At 35.3% G+C, this 19,914-nt stretch overlaps 2 protein-coding genes across 2 annotated transcripts; both read right to left on the reverse strand.

Moving 5' to 3' along the window:
• Positions 1 to 1,643: 1,643 nt before the first annotated feature.
• On the reverse strand, positions 1,644 to 4,845 carry LOC110710603 (1,4-dihydroxy-2-naphthoyl-CoA synthase, peroxisomal-like). The gene is made up of 9 exons (XM_021888931.1): positions 4,405 to 4,845; positions 3,729 to 3,851; positions 2,988 to 3,089; positions 2,866 to 2,904; positions 2,665 to 2,763; positions 2,484 to 2,531; positions 2,285 to 2,380; positions 2,067 to 2,189; positions 1,644 to 1,982 (listed from the first exon to the last, which is right to left on the reverse strand). The coding sequence occupies exons 1-9, from the start codon at positions 4,678 to 4,680 to the stop codon at positions 1,866 to 1,868; spliced, it is 1,023 nt and encodes a 340-aa protein (XP_021744623.1). The 5' UTR covers positions 4,681 to 4,845; the 3' UTR covers positions 1,644 to 1,865.
• Positions 4,846 to 5,439: 594 nt separating this feature from the next.
• Positions 5,440 to 17,098, reverse strand: LOC110710592 (urease-like). Its single transcript, XM_021888923.1, is given in 21 exon segments — positions 5,440 to 6,050; positions 6,239 to 6,470; positions 7,484 to 7,555; positions 8,088 to 8,222; positions 8,395 to 8,562; positions 9,105 to 9,263; positions 9,341 to 9,470; positions 9,587 to 9,678; positions 10,278 to 10,415; positions 10,781 to 10,920; positions 11,150 to 11,258; positions 11,360 to 11,646; positions 11,649 to 11,734; positions 11,826 to 11,989; positions 12,597 to 12,707; positions 13,477 to 13,619; positions 13,741 to 13,846; positions 14,187 to 14,232; positions 15,990 to 16,063; positions 16,558 to 16,719; positions 16,799 to 17,098. Coding segments are annotated over 20 exon segments (2,565 nt in total). The 5' UTR covers positions 16,820 to 17,098; the 3' UTR covers positions 5,440 to 6,050; positions 6,239 to 6,248.
• Positions 17,099 to 19,914: the final 2,816 nt, after the last annotated feature.

The raw sequence follows: 19,914 nt of genomic DNA on the forward strand, positions 1-19,914 counted from the left end.
CGAAATATCAGGTATGAGCCTATAACGCAACAAATTTCATTATACATTCGAATGCACGACATAGTATTTTAGAAGTACGTACATACATACATGTACTTTCAAAAATAAAAAAAAAGTACGTACATTCATGATACATGTAAGGTTCTATTACGAACGCTTTTATGGGATCATTCAAATAATAAGTAATTGAAATAGAGTACAATCTTGAGCACGTGTACTTACTTTTAGATATATCCAAATGTATAGGTTTAAAATTTACTACTACTACTATAGTTTGTTAGCTTAGCCCAAGAATGACGTAAATTCTAAGCATTGTCCAAATAACAAGACATACAAAGCATTTGAACAAGAGACGTAATAGAGTTCGTTTGATATTCGTTCTCCGTGTATGTACATTTAATTAATTAAGAATTAGTGTGTGGTTCGAGTGATGTCCCAAATTGCTTGTTTGTACTTCTTTAATTTGATAAAAATGTTTGATTCTTTGTATAGCTAGTGTGTGGTTCAGACGTTGCCTCGAGTGTTACTTTTTCTTTTTTTACTTCATATGTATTTATTGTCTAATTTGTAAAAAATAAATAAATTATATAACCTCTAATTAACTAAATAAATGAAAGGAATCTATAATATTATGTGTAATTTAAAACATTAATAAAAGTTGGTTGAGACGGTAGATGTATGACATTCATGTGTTGGAGGTTACGGGTTTGAAAACTCAAAGCATAATTATTTATTTATTTATTTTGTTTAATGAAGTGGTAAACTTACGTGGCACATATATTTTAGTTAATGATGTGGCATTGTAACATGGTGCATAGGGGTGTTCAAAAATTGGTCCGGACCGAAAAAATGGACCAGACCAAATTAATCGGTCTGGTCTTCGGATCGAGAAATTTATTTTTCCAGTCTTCGGTCCGTCCGGTCCAAAAAACCGGACCGGTTTTTTGGTTAAAATTATACATAAAATCTTTAATAATGATTAAGATTATCCTTAACAAGCTTGGAAAACTTTAGTTGCATGAGCTTTTTTGTACTAAACATACTAAAAAAGACGTTAAAATATTGTTTTTCCTTTATTTTTTTTTTCGAGTTTTCCATAAATTATTAAAAAATTTAAATTTTCTTTATAAAAAATCTAAAATCAGTCCAAACCGATCTGGTCCGGGTTTTGGACCGATTTTTTGTCCGGTCTGAGTTCGGTCCTAGCTTATTCGGTCCGGTCTTCGATTCTTGAAATTCAATTTTTCGGTCCGGTCCGATTTTAGACCGATGAACAGCCATAATGGTGCATATATTTTGAAGAGTGCCACGTGGCACCGTTCTTCTGAAAGGAACACTTTTTAATATATAGTCTAGATATCTTAAAATTTTAAAAGGTTGGTACCCAAAATTTTGAGATCGAATATCCATTCATCCAACTACCACATCATAACGCAAATACTCCAGCAGGCTACTAGTATAGCAGGACATGCAATCTGCCAACGCAATAAAACAAGGCCCAAAACTAGATGACCATCTAAGGAGCCCATTACAGAGATCCACTACACTTTTATGTCTAAGTTGATTTAGTTTTTAAATACCTTTGTTTGAAATCAATAGTTATACACTTTCATCAATAGTTATTAGTTAACAATGAAATTCAATTAGGAAATGAGTTTCATTCTAAATACAATTAACAATATCTCAAAGATCATACAAATCAAAATAATTGAAGGAGCTTGCTTTCATGAAATGAGTTTCATTCTAAATACAATTACAAGTCCACCAAATTTTACTAATCAATATTGTATAACCAATAGGAAAATCCATTCCAAAACACCATGGAGTGTATGTCCTCCTAGGAAGACAATAGAATCAAGCCTCCATCATGGTCGACGAGGAAACTTGGAGAACTCAGGGCGCCTTCTTTCATTGTATGCTGTCTTCCCTTCGTTACCTTCTTCCGTTCCATAGAATAAGAGCGTTGCATCTCCTCCAATTTGCTTTTGTCACGTCCAAAATAACACACATTAACTAAGGTTTATTATACTACATTGTACTAATGATTTATGGTATGATTTAGATACCTGAAGTCCTGCATGACCATCATCAACTGCATTGATAGCTGATTTGAGTACTCGAATTGCAGTAGGACTATTTCTCAAGATCTCGCGACACCATTTTATTGTCTCTTGCTCCAAACTCTCCAACTGCACAAGAAAAGTTATAATTTCTTCAACGTGTAAGCACCTCAAACCCCAATTTTTAATCTGAATTCTGCATTAGTTACAAAAGAATTACTTACAGGTACAACTGTGTTGACAAGTCCCATTCTTTCTGCCTCATTTGCTGGGTAAAATCTGGTAAGAAACCACATTTCACGCGCCTTTTTGGGTCCAATCTGCTTGACCAAATTCCATATAAAAACCATTTGCTTAGCGTAATGTTCTTGCAGAAACCTTGAGCAATTCAAGAGCTATCAATCATTGAGCTTTGATACTCACCAAACGAGACATAATTGAACTTCCATAACCCGCATCAAAACTGCCTACCTGCAATACACCACCGGCAGATATGCATATGTTATAAGCAATAGCTGCTGCTCTACAATCTGTACTCCAAACCAACAGAATATAACACATTTACAAGCAACAATGTTCAACAAGTGAAAAATAAATGGCTAACCTTTGGACCTGTCTGCCCGAAAATGGCATTATCAGCAGCAATAGTTAAATCGCATACCATGTGCAGAATATGTCCTCCTCCAACAGCATAACCAGCAACCTGAACAAAAAATCACACAATTATATATATAGACATAAAGTATGTAGCTAAGCTAGACAAATCCCATAGATTGCAAGATGGAAAATGAACATAGTCACATACCATTGCTATAACTGGTTTTGGAAGCCGCCTTATTTGGACCTACTTGAAGATGAGTACAAAAGTGAGTATAAGATGCAAACTTAATGGGTTGAATTTAAGAGAGATCAAAGATATATATACACCTGCAAGTCCAAAACATTAAGACGACCAATACTTTTTGAGTCGATATACCCATCCTTGCCTCTTATTGCCTGATCTCCGCCACTGCAAAATGCCTTGGTCCCCTGTTGAAGAACAATTTCTTGAAATTACATACCAAACAATTCCAAGAAGATAGCATCCTTATATCATGCTCAAGCTGTAACGCGCTGAATTCTGTCCTTAGAAGCCACTCTTTTAAAACAAATTTACTCCCTAACTAATCTTCTGTATGCATGACTGCCATGACATGCATATATGCTCAGTTTATTTCAGTTTAAAATGATCACGTTTCTATTTACACAGCTTAATAATAGTTAAGAAAAAAAATACTTTTAGATGGAAGATAGAGGGAACTAAGAAAACAAATCTTAGCCAAGGTGGTATTTAGTAATGGCAAATGAGTCATTGGGATTATATTCAGTTAGGATCTATCTCGGGTTATCTAGTTTTAGGTACAGTTCACTTATCCAGGTCCAAGTCAGGTTATTCGGGTTGGGTCAGATATACATCACATAGAACTAAATTGAAGAGCATATAATCAACAAAAACACAGCTTGCATAGTTGCATTACATTACAAAATTCATGAAAATTAATGCATGATTACCAATCCTTAATATATATATTACAGTAACAAGCAAATGCAACCGAAACAGTCAGGTGATCCAAAGTAAATCAACAAGGAAGATGATACAACTAACGAAAAGCAGCAGAGTTAAATTACCTTGCCAGTTAGAATGATAACACCAATTGAACTATCATCCCTTGCATCATCAAACGCTCGAATCAGCTCCTTGATTGTTTCTGGCCTAAAAGCATTCCTTCTTTCTGGCCTATTTATTGTAATCTAACACCAATAACATGTATTCTAGGATCAATCACTCAATTATCAAATTACACTGATTAAATAGGATTGTGCAAAATAATGTTACTGATGTACATGTTATCCAGATTTTTTTTTTTTTTTTGCTGGGATTTTGACTCATATTGTGCAAACTACAACATTTTTTAGTAGAGCAAACAATCTTTAATCCGTCTTAGAGTTATTAAGAGAAACTTGAACCCGAACCACCTAAATTTCACAAAACTATTCTTACTTTGTTATAATGTTACTGTAAACAAATTTTTGATGTGTTTTGACCATAACCAAAACTGACCCGAACTCAACCCGAACAGACCCATTTACCCAAACTGTCAGCTCAACATATTCAATGGAAAGAACCCAATACTTATTCATCACAATGAATTGAGTCAATTGTCAATAATTCAATATTATGAGTGCATTGCAAAAATTATGAATTATTTTATTTATTTATTTTTCTTTGTTTTATAACAGAGGAAGTACTAGTTCTTGTAAGAAGTTGTCCTAAAAAAAAAAAATTGTTGTAAGAAGTGATCACCTTAGCAATGGCTTCACCAACGGCTTTTTCGTAAATAATATCAATGAAATCAATACCAGAATCATCAGTAGCAGCTTTCCAGACGACAGGGTCAGCCGAAACCTGACCATGAACCTTGTGGTAGTTGTCATTCATAGAAGTTGCTGACAAAGAAATGGAAGACTGATGAAGTTGATGGGATTTCGAGTGTGTTACTATTTCTGGGTTAACATGGTTGGCTACTTTTGCAAGTCTCCTCCTTGCAATCTTCAATTCTTCATTCTCAATTCGCGACATTTTCGTAGGATAATACAGCTTTTTAACTGGGTTTGAGCTGAGTTTATGAAACTAAGGGGAGAAAGATGTTATTTTTGATGTAGTATGAAATATGGTGATAGGATAAGATAAGATAAAATCATATCATATGGTTTTTTGTTTTGCCAAATACTACATACTAGTACTGCTAAAAGTCATAATTTAATAAATAGAGAGCACTAATCAGCTAGCTCAACTAAATTTGCAACGTGAATTTGTTGCTACTTTCAGGATGATTGGGTGGGTAGGTCTTAATTACTAATTAATAAGATTCATGAAATAAAACGCGAAATAAAATATATCATTATAAATGTAGGCATAAAACATATCCTTTGATTTTGGTTTAGTTCGGGGTTTCTTTTTTTATTTGGGTCTAGATGAGCTAAAAAGACGCTATAAATTACAAATGGAGAAGGGAAGTGACAAATTTGTGACCTATCATCAGCTCTTGAGGCCTTGACCTTTGCCACTAGCCAAGACCTCATACTTAGGTCATTTGACCGCTTTGAATATATTGGAATAAGGTCGCGTACTAGTATTTAGGTCAAAATATTATAAAATCGATCAATATTAGTCGAAATATTTTTGGGCCATGTAAAATTGATCAATAGCTTATGTGTTTTTCCCCTGTACCTGTTTTTAACCTCACCTTTAATGGTGCAGATCTGATCTGTAATCTTGACTTTAAGACGGTTTTCCTATGATGTTCACTTTCAAGCTTCTAATACCTGTACATAAGAGTTAAGAGCCAAGATAACTGGTACTTGTCTTATACTCACAAATGAGTCCAAATCCTATGACTACAGCATGATACCAACCTGAACAATGGATGAATCAATAGAAGTGTCTTGAGCTTGACCGATGTTAGTGGAGATACCGAAGATCAAGTCCAAGAGACTCTTAGTGTATGAATAAATCTTACAAAACTCATCAAATTCTATACTTCATATACATTGCATTTGACAAAAGATCCTAGTACTACATATTCGTGGCTTATTCAAATAGGGTAATCCCCCCTAACCCCCGCCTCCGAAAGAATTCAGTACAACTGTACAGGCAAATAAAAAGAAAAGTGAATGAAGAGCACCCAATTGACCAGAAAAGTAATCTATGGTGTATGAACTATCAGGGTCATTTTGGTAGAATCACTAGCCAACACTCTTCTATTATTCTGTTTTTTCAGTTTGAATTTATTGATTTTTTTCATTAAACGTCGTCAGGAATAAATAATTGTGTCACTCTCTCCCGGGATTGGTTGATTATTCTTCCTAAACCAGATGTGCCTTGTAGTCTGTCTGCAATCATAAAAACTTCTCCATTTCTTCACAGGCCTCTTTCGCGGAGTTTTCGACCTAGAGAAGGAAAAAGAACATTATTCTCATGTGCTACTAAAATTTGAGATAAAACCCCAAGACGCCCTAGTGAAATTTTAAAAGAAAAAATTCACTGAAAGGTGGATGTTGTGTTTATCATTTCAAGAACATAGTTTCACACCAAATGAAAAAGCGTACTTAAATAAGTAAATTGAAGAGAAACTTACCAATAAAAGCCTAAAATAGAAAGTAATTTCGTGACAATGGAATAGCTGTTGCTGGAGAACATGTGAGCACCTCGCCATCAGCAGTAACTGTGTAAGTATCAGGGTCAACCGTGATCTTTGGCAGGGAATTATTGAGTTTCATGTCTTCTTTGGTAACATTCCTTACGCCACCCACTGCTTCTACCCTTTTGTCAAGCCCGTACAGTTCCTTCACTCCCCTGTCTAGAGCTGCCTGTTAAATGGATAATTGAGCAGAGCTAAATGAGCTTATTCTTTGGTGTGCATGACTCTCACTGACAATACACACAACCATAAACAAGTCATGGAGATTTTGTTTTTACTATTCGTTCATTTGAACTATTTTCTTCAAATGCAATATGATATCACAAAATGCTACCCATTGCGTTTGAAAAGACAGTTATGTTTCAATATTCAGATAATAAGAGATTAGATGACTATAAGTGAGAGTACATACGTAATAACAAGAGCAAAAGAAATAGCATATACCCGGAGTAGTAAATATTTTGAAGGTGATGTGGGGTAAGACCTGTGTTTTGAAAAACAAACGGATTGATAAAACTAACTTATGGTGATCTTAAAGAATGTGTCCCTAATGACAAAGAAATTACAGTTTTTCAATTTAAGATTTCTAAAATATGCAGGGCAGTTGTTTAGTCAAGTTTATTCAACTTTAAAAAGACAGGTCCCGTTGGAGACATCTCTGGCCTCACAGATACTTCCCCCACAAAACAAATGTCTCGTTTAAAAAATTGGGAAATTTCAACCAAGAACCATAAGCTTAAAATACAAAGTATGAAGTATGTTTTAGCGGAAGTTCAAAAGATTTCAGAAAAAACTTAGTATCTAAAATTCAATTCATGGCTAGGGGTGCAAACGAGCCGAGCAGAGTAATACCATGCTCATGTAATGTTTAAGTTCATTTAACTTAGGTGAGTCCGAGCTCAAGCCCGAGCTTTCAAGCGAGCTAAAAAAATTGTTCAAGCTCGGTTCATTTACTACACCTATAAGTGTTCGAGTACGGTTGCAGGATAAAGTTGTGAAAATTTTTCAGCAATAAGGTCAAACCAACATATATATATATATCCCAAAATAATTCCCATGGATGAGCAGCCCCACTTTTCCATTGGATTTCATAACTCAGGTTCTTTATTCAAAAGATTCACAATGTAAATGTCTATAATTTCTAATTGTATTGTCCATTTTACAAAAGAGTTTTGCATATACCTTGCTGACAAAAGCGATCGAATTAGCACTTCCAGCTTTTCCGAAAGCTCCAAACATAGGCCGCATGATCACCTGCAACAAAGCCTTGATAGATAAGAACTCAGCTAGATGCGCTTTTATAACATAACACTGGATGCTTCTACTCGGGGACATTTTCTTTTTTTGAAAGACTACCCAAGGACATTTTCAGTACCTTTCAACTAGTATGGCCAATAAATATGCAAGCTACATGATTAGATCTTCCCTCCATCACTCACATTTGATTGGGGATCACTTTCAAGGAACTGAGTTAAAATCCATGATTATCTTTAACTCTTTTAAGTAATACATCTCCAACATAGCAGTTGGATTTCTTAGTTAAGGCCTTAATAATATCATAAAATATAAAACGATAAAGTTCAAATTTTACTTAATACGGTGTAATTAGAAAATGTTCTAATGCTACGCGACAACCAAAAATAGAATTGTAGCAAGTATTTATTAAGGGAATCAGGATGGAGGGAGCATCATGTGAATGCTAAACGCTTAATTTTCTGATGTTTGATAAGCTAAGACATCGAACTAGTAACAATAATTCCTTTAAACAATGACAAAATATTGTTACCGGCTCTGGTGTTGGTATGCTAGCATTAGCATCACCCATATTAGCCCATGCAATTTCACCACCTTTAATGATTATTTCTGGTTTTGCCCCAAAGAAAGCAGGATCCCACAAAACAAGATCAGCCAACTTCCCAACCTGCAGGGAATAGTAATTCAATGAAAAAAACTTGAAAACTTCATGTATCCTTTCTTGTGTATTATGCATATGAGACCCAAGTAAATCGTGAAAAAAAAAGAAGGGAAAATTAGTGTTTAAGGAGAGTTATAAATGATGCAAATTTTATGCCAAGCTAGTTTAAGCAACATACCTCAACTGATCCAACATACTTAGAAAACCCATTGGCTATGGCAGGATTAATAGTGTATTTTGCTATGTAACGTTTAATTCTGAAATTATCATTGTCAGTTTCACTTGGCGGCAGTGGCCCTCTCTGTAATTTCATCTTGTGTGCAGTTTGCCAAGTCCTACATATAACCTGCATAAATGAATATAATTGAGACTAGAAAGTTCAACTACTTGATATACTGGTATATTAATCTAACAGAACAGCTTCTTGCCAGCACTGAATTTCCTGGACTAGTACTGGGGATAGCTTTTTAAAATGGTCATATGGAATCATAGATATGGAAAAATACTGCATAAATCATTAATATCTAATTATCTATATCAATGAGAACAGAAACGAAGATCAACACAGCTACTTTGGTACTTAGTAATTTACCTTTTGTTGTGAAATTCAGTGTTTATTTTATACCCAAAACAAAACGATTCATATGGAAGTAATATATTCATTTCACGCAACAAAGTGCAACTCACATTCTTACCCCTAAGACAAGGGATCAACTCTCTCTTGGGATTCTCCTTCCCTAAAACATCCCCCCAGGTGGCACACTCCTCACTATATGACAAAAGGTTACACAAAAAAAAATGCAAATTGTGACAGAAAGGAGAGGGAAGAGAAAATAAAGATAGGCAAATTTACTTTGCTTTACAATAGATGATGTCATATTAACAAACCTCTCCAATGCGACCCATAGCCTGTGAGTCAGAAGATATGATACTAATGGCACCAATGTCATGCAGAATATCTTCTGCAGCTATTGTTTCAGCACGGATTCGTGATTCAGCAAAATGCACATCTTCTGGAATGTCCTTGTCGAGGTGATGGCAGACCATCTGCATGAAGACAGAAGAAAAAGAAAAAATCATATATGGGGGGGCACACACGGACAGTGGGAGATGAAGGGCCATACCAGCATATCAAGGTGCTTATCTACTGTATTCGAAGTGAAAGGTTTAGTAGGATTAGTTGAAGACGGAAGAACATTTTTAACTCCGCAGACTTTGATTATATCAGGAGCATGACCACCACCTGCACCTTCACTGCTCAAGCAATACCATGAACAGATACATGCAGATAGTTTCAAGTTCATATTTTTGTGTACTTAACAAATCGAGTTTCATCATAAACATAGGTGAAATATAAACAAAACTCACACCTGTGGTATGTATGAATCGTTCTTCCTTTAAATGCATCAATTGTGTGTTCAACAAATCCAGATTCATTCAATGTGTCCGTGTGGATATTGACCTGGCAAAAGTGGCAATGAGACAAAAGAGAAAAAATTCAAGCCCATAGTAAGTAGTATGCTTAATTAAGACTCAAAATAACAAAATCTAAAAACTGAATATTAGTGCAGCAAGCCAGCAAGTCTCAGTTGCAGCTATTCCACAGCTAGCTTGCTTCAATTTTAAAACCAATAGTCCAATAGGTACTGAAACACTAAAAAAATGTACAGAATAAGCATAATAAAAATTAAAATTAAAAATAAAAAAAAATGAATTTTTATATATCCATTTAAATGAGGGAGGGATTCAAAGAGGAGAGAGATAAGAGACAAAGAGAGGGTATATTTATACTATTTTGGGAATTTCTAATGAGTTAGGGTCAATCTGAGAAAACACCCTAAACTCAAGGCACTTTGTATAATCTCCCATTATATATAGAATAAATCCGTGCACAGGACTTATATAGCAAAACATGGCTTTCAAGAAATTATTAGATATGAACAAGTCGTACAAAATAAAAAGGCCAGGTCTACGAAAAAACAATTACGATAGCTGGGACGACAATCATTTGGATATCAATCCATCTACCATATTCTTGAGATAGATGCTACGGAGTAATACCTGAATATCATATTCTTCTGCAACATTAAGACAACTATCTATTGCAGCAGGGGTCGTTCCCCAATCCTCATGAAGCTTCAGTCCCATTGCTCCAGCAACTATGATTTCAGGAAGTCCTTCTGGCTTAGAGCTATTCCCCTAGTGACAAACAAAAGTAGTTATAAGAGTTAATGTTTCAATCAGAGACTGAAAACCTAAGAATAGTTACAGGTGAACAAAATGGTAAATACACCCTCTGCCCCTAAAAGATTGCCTCATACCCTATTTGGTAAAATTTCCCACTTGCAACCCAACTTGTTCGCTCTATCTATCTCTCATCATCAATAATTGTGTCCCCCCATGTGCACAAATTTGGCTTTGCTTCTTAAAAAAGTGAAGTTAAAGGTTTGGGCAATCTTAGGGACAGAGGGAGTACAAAGGATAAAATTATGCGTATTCATGCCACTTCCCAGCACCCAAGTGAACAAGCTTAAAATTTATACAAAACAATGACGTAAGCCTACCTTACCAGTGAAACCAAAGTTCAATGGAATATCATCAGTAGATTTCAACATAAATTTCATGTGTGAAGGTGCAGGTGTGCAGGTAGTTGCGCGTGTCCCAGAAGAAGGTCCAGTTCCACCTCCTACCAAAGTAGTAATTCCTACAAATGCAAAATAAGTTTAACAGGAAAAAGAAACGACAAGATATGTTTGACAAACAAGTTGAAGTTGGTCCAGAATCCTAAATAGTATTTTGACTTCAGTGTATTCATGAGCATTACATCATATATCAGCAATTTTTTATTTAAAACTATGGAACAACTACAGCCTTTTTTTTTTTTTTTTTTATTTGCAGCAGCTCACACAGAATTCAGATGAATTAGATCTCACCACTGGATATTGCTTCAGAAGCCAATTGAGGACATATGAAGTGCACATGGCAGTCTATAGCCCCTGCTGTAACAATCATTCCTTCTCCAGCAATCACCTCAGTATTGACCTGATACATTTGATGATAAAAAAAATCAAATGCATTATGTACTTGTAACAAAATAGAAATCTAATTAGTACAAGTAGCACACAAATAGTGATTATGGTTACCCCAATGATCATGTTGGCTGATACACCATCCATTGTATCTGGATTACCCGCTTTTCCAAGGGCAATAATGTTACCACCCTTAATACCAATATCTGCCTTAAATATTCCGGTATAATCAATGATCGTGGCATTAGTGATAACAGTGTCCAGACAGACAGCTGATGGGTACCCAGAAGCCTGACCCATTCCATCTCTTAGAACTTTCCCACCTCCAAAAACACATTCATCACCATAAACTGCAAAATCCCTTTCTATTTCTGCAAACAAATCAGTGTCACCAAGCCGGATTTATCACCAGTTGTAGGGCCATACATGTTTGCATAAGCCTCACGAGACATAATTTTAGCGAAATTCGATTCTCCGGTGACTCCTCCACTGCAAACCAATTAGGAGGGGGGTCTATAAAGAATTCAAGCTATGACATTCAAGTGTCTAGACATAAATACAGTATGCAGTAATTATTGACCTGGCATTATCTTCATCTGAATGTCCAAATCCTCTATAATGTATAGTGTCCATTATAGTTTTAATTTTGGCATCATCAACTGGACCATCAGCAATGTTGTTCCCCCCTCTAATGCACCTTTTGCCTCCAATACTTACAAGAGTGACACTTTTTGGATCCCCTGGCTAGCAAAATAAAAGGAACAAACAAACAGAAGAAAATCAGGTAAATATAAGATTCAACAATAACAGAAATTAGAAATATCAATAAAGCAACCTCTTAAAACAAAGTCAATTTTGGGTTTGGTTGAGAAATTGAAGGAAATACATGATCATTCCAATTCCATATCATTTAGGAGTTATACAATAATCCTAAATCTATAGATGGGTGAGTGGCAATAGAGGACTCATCTCTTCACCAAAGAAAAAAAAAAGTCACAATAGAGGACTTTTTCAATTGGTTATCTTGTTATATTCCCTTTTTCTTTGTCGGACGGTTCCTTTTGACAATACATGTTAGCCAACCCCAAATAATTTTGGGACTAAGGCTTTGTTGTTGTTGTTGTAGAGGACTGGCTAAGTTCAAATTGTTCATAATGGAACTATAGGAAGGCATAATATTACTATACTGGAATGATAACACATTAACACAACCTCTGGAGCGGAAGGTTTGTAGCTTTACAATAGACAGTCTCAACACTTCACTTGACTGATTGCAGATAAAGGACTAAAATTATTTCAGCAAAGGAAGTTGATAGTGTAACAGTCAACCACTTAAAAAGCAGAGTTAAACCTCAAATCGTATTGCTGTTCCGGCAGGTATATTCAATCGCATGCCATAAGCTTTTCTTCGATCAAATATTAAGGAAGGATTCACCTCGATGAAATGATAGTGACTGCCAACCTGAACACAAGTACAAGACTGATTAGGAATATAAGAATTCTATACGCGGTCAACTGATACTGTGGTATGAACTTAAAAGAAAAACATCCTTAAAACACTCTACAACTACAGCTCAGGTACCCAAACATAGGCCAAGAAAGGATTAGGATTCCAAAACTTTCCCTTCGTTACATTGGCTGAGACAGTGTCCTTGGGTCCTAAGACTCCTAACAGCTGATTTAGTCTTGTTATAGGAGTTACTTGTGTTTAATTGCTTTCCAAGGAAGCACTTTATAATAGTTCTTATAGCGAGGGTTTAATGTGTTGGGATTTGTTTTATGTATGTAATTCCAATATTTATGGAGTCTTAGGTTTCAAAAGTTATACTTCATTATCAGATAATTAGTGGGCAGCATTGGTTCATTAATTGGCCGGGTTTATGTTTAGTGTTAGTTAGCGTTTATTAAGTTTCCTTGCAGGGCAGTAAAATAAGTTAGTTGTTTTCTCCTGAACTGTGTAGAAGATACAAGGAAAGCTAGATTATTTTTTACCATAAATTCAAGACACATGCCCACAAATATAGTTGGATGTTTATGAATTGATATGTCTATCTTGAGCATTTGTGCTTGAACCATTGAGAGAGAATTCTTGATAAAAATTCGAACAAAGGTTCAGTGTCGTTGCCATTAAAATCAAACTCAGTTGCCGCATCTTGAAGATATCCTTCACCTTGCCACCAAATTAATCTCTTAAATCAATCTATTCACTTAAATCTAGTTAAGGAGTGCACCTGAACCGGTCTATCTCCGTGGTTAACAACTTTGAGGATTACTGCTCTCCTTCCATTGTTCAGGGAGATGTCTCCAACCCCAGGCCTTAGCTCACCGGGTACAATATCGTCTTCCAACTCCGGGAATTTGTCTAATGATGGAACTGCAAAGCTAAAGTTTTAATCAATGCCTCAGTAAATAAATTTTCATCATGGTGCTACAGAATATGCTGCTGAAAACCAGTAGATAAAGTGACATAAACAACACGAAGAGCAGATTGTAACCTGGAAGAAAGGAACCATCAAGCGCTAACTCTAAGTTCCCGTTTTCACTAGCAATAGGATCATGGACGGTGATCAACTTAGTCCCATCTGGGAAGGTCCCTTCAACCTAAACATGAAAGCAATACATTTATATAGTAATGTGCTGAAAAATAAAATAAAAATAAAATAAAAAGCAGTTACAGACTCTGAGTCCTAAATAATATATTTCGTTTGACTGATTCATTGTGTTCTAAAGTCCAGAAACTAATAAACAAAAGTGATTCCCAAATTATCATGAAAGAAGACCAGCTGTCACGCCTGTCAGAATCCATGAAAGGAACACCCAGAGAGATCAGAATAACAAATCTGAAAACCATGAAACTTTATCTTGGATTAATCAGCAACATGACTCTGGACCATTTTACGGTCAAAATACACAAAGTTTATTAAGAATTGAAGCCATATACCTGGACAGTATGTAAAATGTGAACAACAGCTGGAAGGACCTGTCGCCTGTCATAACAAAAATTTTAGGTTAGCTTCTCATTACAAGTGAGAAGATATTATCTAATGTTGAAGAGTGATGTACTATAACTGGTTATAACTCTTTATGCAACCGATCAGTGGTCGTATATGGTTCCAAACAACGTTTATTTGACTAGGGATGCTTCCTCTACCATCACTTGAGTTTTTAATACCAGTTCTGAAATCTCCAAAAATGGTCCGATTTCGCGAATTATAGTTTTCAAATTTAGACTCTAGAGAACAAATTCAGACTCGGCAAAGCTAGGCATCGAGATACTTCTCGACACATCTTGGGATGCCTCCCTTGCCATCACTTGATTTTTAGACACCAAGTCCCAAAATCTTCGACATGGTCCGATTTCGTGAATAGACTTCAAATTTTTTAAACTCAAAAGAACATTTATGGATCAGACAAGATTAAGCATTAAGGTGCTTCTCACCTGGGATGCTCTCTTGCAGCTCTTGACTACCAATGCAATAAAATTCCGAAACAACCACATATTAGACTTAACTCATTCTTGAAACTTTATAGACCTAATGGAATGCCAATTATTTCACAAACACTTTTTATTTAGGGGAACACCTTACACATTCAGTTCATTTTTGGAAAAAATCTCTCAAAATTGGCCTCTAAGCGTGTATTATAGCTTTCGATTTCGAGTTATTTGGGCCCCAAAAAAAAATTAAAAAAAATCCAGTAGGTTACGTGCAAGTCTCTTTTTATTAACTCAATGCTACCACGGGCCTTTATGCGACCAATCAGTGGTTGTATATGGATCCAAAGAACGTTATTTGACCTAGGGATGCCTCCCCACTTCCCCAGCCATCACTTGAGTTTTTGTCATCGAGTCTCAAAATCTCCGTAAATGGTCCAAATTCGTGAATTATTGTCTTCAAACTTATACTCTGGAGAATATTTTTGGACTCGACAAGGTTAGGCAGCAAGGTGCTTCCCAAAGTGAAGCCCTCTAATTTACTACTTCCTCATCTCAAATTAAAAGATCTATCAATAGGTTTGATTGTTTGACCATACTTTTTCGAAGGTAGTAAAGAAAGCTACAATCATCCATACAATTCGTTACAGTATTGGGTTTTAATCTCAACTGAGCATGTAAAAGCCACATCATAAAAGTGGCATAAAAGATTTTAAGATACTCCATACAATAATTATCAAAGGTAGTAAAGAAACCAACAGTCATTCATACAATCTGGTAATTTTAAGAACGTACTTTTAAAATGGACCTAATCTGAAAAAATTTCTTCACCCAACTTCTTAACAGCATCCCAAACTTCCTCCACAAAGCAGTCTTTCCCAGATCACCAACTACCACTACAGGATGGACGGTCACTCTTTATGACATTGCTCATCATAAAGAGAAATATTTTCCATCCACAAAGTTCCAATAGAGATAATGACAATCAGTTTGTGAGTTTTCCTCACCAGATCAAAATCTACTTCAATCAACACATTTACATAATTTTTTTTTTGGTGCAAACATTCACATAACTAAATAGTTGTGAAACAACACATGGAGGTCTGAATATAAAAACAAAAGGAAACAAAACAAGTGACTTGTATCAATTTTCGGCATGATAATACAATTGTTTACACATCAGAAGGTTGATCCCGGAGAGTAGGAGACACAGGCATAAGGAAAACTGGAAAAGTAACTTCTTTTTTCCGGAAGAGCATTTTCCTAGATATGACCAAAACATAAAAATAAAAACTACTTCGTATAAGTTACCTTCCAAGAAGCTGCTTCCCGATGTCCATAAGTTCTGCCACACTCTTGTTTCCAACACGAACAAAACTTAAAATCTATAGAATAAAACAATTAAAGTATATTAACCTTTTTTCTTTGAGGCTTTAAACCACATACCAATCACATTCAACCAGATGATAAATCTTCGACGCTGTTAATACTTAATAGTGACGCATTGACCCTTCAATTTGAAGGTGATTGCTTGAGAAATTATTTTCAACAGGTGGCAGGGAACTAATAAATAAAGGTGGAAGTCAGATCGTATCTCCTTGACTTAGGTAAAGGATAAGGTATGAGGTATTAGCTGATAGCCCCAAATCCCATCAAAATCAAGGGGTTGTATGGGGTGCAAAGAAATTTACAAATATCTGTGTATACAAGAACTAATACTCAACCATGCTTCCACAAATTTTAAATAAAGTTGACATTAGAAAGTCTACATTAAAAAAAAAAAAAAAAAAAAAAAAAAATTGTTAAGAGATGCTTAAACAATTCAGAAATAAAAATATGAATAGCATGGGTGTATAAAACGGCAGTAAGTGGTAGCCACCTGAGTTGCTATGACAGCCACAGCTTCAGTATAATTGAGCCTAAGACCACTAGCAAGACGCTTTTGCGCAAGGAAACCAGCATTATGAAGAGCTAGTTTCTCAACCTCTCTAGGACACAATTTCATTTGTAAATTTCCTTCAGAAATTTGCACCACTATCAACTGCAATCATTTAAGATGATAGAAATTAGAGTAAGATGGTCCCATACATATAATTATAATAAAAACAAGAAACACGGACATCAATGAAAACAATTCTCATGAATTCCTTCTAAGTCACAAATTGCTCCTTGCTAGGATTTGAGTTTGTTGTTATGTATTATAGGAATAATGCAAGTAATTTGAGCAGCTAAAATGGTGTATTGATTGATCGGAGTAACCAACAATACAACGGGCCTTCTTTCGAGAGGAAGGTGCTCTCCAAAATAGCTACTCAATTTCTGGATGCCTCTTGTTAAGGCCATGCACTCATACTTATACCCCTCAAGCTTCTACCAGCTTCTCTTACATGCATTCCCCCTACCCATAACAGATTATTATTCCCTTAGCAAAAAGACTAACAAACCCCTTACACCACATAACAGAAAGCAAAACAGAATTAGATACTAATTTATTTAATTAAGGAGCACTGCATAGTGACAGCTCATCATCCATCTTCCAGCTAGCCTTTCCTACGTCTTGCATAAGTGACCGTGATTGGAGGCTTGGGCACGTCCCTTGCACTCCTATCCTTCAATTTTTTCCTATACATGTTTTACCGGGTATATAGAACAAAGGCTTTAACCAAGGAGTAACATTTCAACAAATGGGAACAGAATCAAAAGGCCAAGAACTAGAATGAAGTATATAAAAGAAAACCTTCCATTTTACACCATTTTCATTTTTCTTGAGTCAATTAACACTACATATACCTTAATTCAAGGAGGAAGAGGAAACATAATTGGATGGATGTGATTTCGGTCTACAGAAAGCAATGCCTTTACAACGCTTTCCCCCCACCCCAAATATCAAACAATAGGGAATCCGAATTACCTTTTTGCCAACCCTGAGGCCATTTTTTATCAAGCAGAAAAGACTTTCCACCAACTTAAAACAGATTATGAAACTTCGAAACTCAGACGATTTTCAAACAAGGAAAAATTGATTGTAGCCAGTAGCCACCCTCCCTCAACACTGATCTAAAAAGTATATTCTTGAATATACACAAAATAATTTTCTCTCGCTTCCCATTTCCATTTTTTTAAATATTCTACCATTTCCATCCTTCTTTTCCCCTCCATTTTTTGGGGGGATTTTGTCCAATTTGAGTATTCTACCCAGCAATTGAACCACTATTCATTTTCAATTATCTCACAAACCCAGTTATATGATAAAATGAGCCAAACACCAAATTATGCCCAACATAAACAGCAATTAAATGGAACAAAAATTGATATGTATTAATTTAGTTAGTCCCAGAAAAATCATAAGAAAATACAAGTATACGCATCACAGGCTATGAAACTAGTAAAAATCGAAGGAAATTCATGCATGTCAAATCAAAGAAAGTTAGCAACTACAAATTCCAGATATATGATTAAAAATAAAACTTTGGGGGAAAAAAAAAACAAAACATTCATACCCATTACAAAATCAAAATAATCAAAATGCTGCATTTCACTGAATAGAGAACAATGGGGAAAAGAAAGAGAGGCGAACCTTGGAATTAAATTGGGAATTAAAGCTTCAAACTTTGAATTAATTCAATAGAATAGGAAGATTGGGACTTTTGGGAGCATCAGTGAGCAGCAAATTACTTCAATATTGCTTCTCTTGCTCACTTTGACTTCAGAAAATTTGCCTTATTCTTTCAAAAAAGAAAATTTGTGTTATTGAATTGAAGTTTAATTTCATGTTTTATTTCAATAAATGGGTTTAATTAACCGGTGGTTGTAAATTATAATGTGGTCATCAGATCAAATGTGGCAAAATCGCTAAAGGTGACACTCGTCAATTCGACTCAAATTCACAAAAAATTACCGGGTTTTGGTTAAGGTTACTAGTTTAAAATGTTAAATAATGGAGTTCGTTTGGGTTAGGGTTGAACTTTCAATTCCAATTTTTTTTCACTGATATAATATAGATAAATTTCTTTAAGATGTACATCGTAATTTATATTCTAATAAGAAAAATTTGACCTTTATCAAGTGTGTGAAATATTATAAATGAAATTCGTCACTGGAGATTCTGTCAAAGATGGAGAATTTATAAACTCTATGATATTGTGTGTACTCGATGAAAAACTTGGTGTTGCTCTGGCTACTAGTCAAAGGTCATGCTAGTACATATGAGCAACTAACTAATATTTCATGATATTAAGGCCAATTTTGCTTAAAAATAATAGTCATTACTCCGTACTTTTTAGTTTTTTAATACGAGCTTGAACAACTTTTAAATAGACTTTTAAATTAATACAAACGAATATAAACTTTTGTGTGCGGCTGGCCACACCGTGTGGTCAGCTGACACACACCAAGTATCTCCTAACCGACAAGTAACCCCTGACCGACCAAATAACCCCTGACCGACTTAGTAATCCCTGACTGAGTAAGTAACCTTTGACCGACCGAGTAATCCCTGACCGACTTGCTAACCCCTGACCGAGTGAGTAACTCATGTAGCACTAACAAATTAACCCCCATAATGGTTGGCTACACAAATTAACCCCCATAATGGTTAAAGTTTGTGTAAACTAAAAGACAAAAAAAAAAAAAAAAAAAAAAAAAAAAAAAAAAAAAAAACAGCAATGACACATGTCATCTCCTAGTCTATCCTTAAGGTTTTTTTTTTTCTTTTTACGGAGGAACATTAATTAAGTAAATTTTTAATGAGGTAAAAAAAAAAGTTGACTAATAGGTAAATATACTTAATTGTTGAAATTTAATTATTGTCTAAATCTTTACTTTTAGAAAGAATAAAAATAAATAAAATAAATTAAAAATAAAGGGGTTTTTTCTAAGCTATGCCTCTGAGGAGTTGGGTTTTCCAAGCTGTGCCCATACTTTTTGAAAGTTCTAAGTCGTACCCCTGAACTGCTAATCTTTAATCAGCTATACCCCTCCCCTAATTCCTCCGTTAACTTAGGTTAACTTTCTGTTAACTTCAAAATAAATAAATTTAAAAAAAAAAAAAAAACAAAAACAAAACACCCAAACACCTCTCTCTCCTCCCTCACAACTACCCACCGCTGCACCTCCAACTGCACCACCGCGCCTCGCTCCTCTCTCCTCGACCCACCACCGCGGCACCTTCCTCTCTCCTTCTCTCTCAACTCCTCGACCCTAATCTCCCCCTCTCTCTCCTCGTACCCCAACAACT

The sequence above is a fragment of the Chenopodium quinoa genome, unplaced genomic scaffold (assembly GCF_001683475.1).
Source record: "Chenopodium quinoa cultivar QQ74 unplaced genomic scaffold, ASM168347v1, whole genome shotgun sequence".
Lineage (NCBI taxonomy): Eukaryota > Viridiplantae > Streptophyta > Magnoliopsida > Caryophyllales > Amaranthaceae > Chenopodium > Chenopodium quinoa.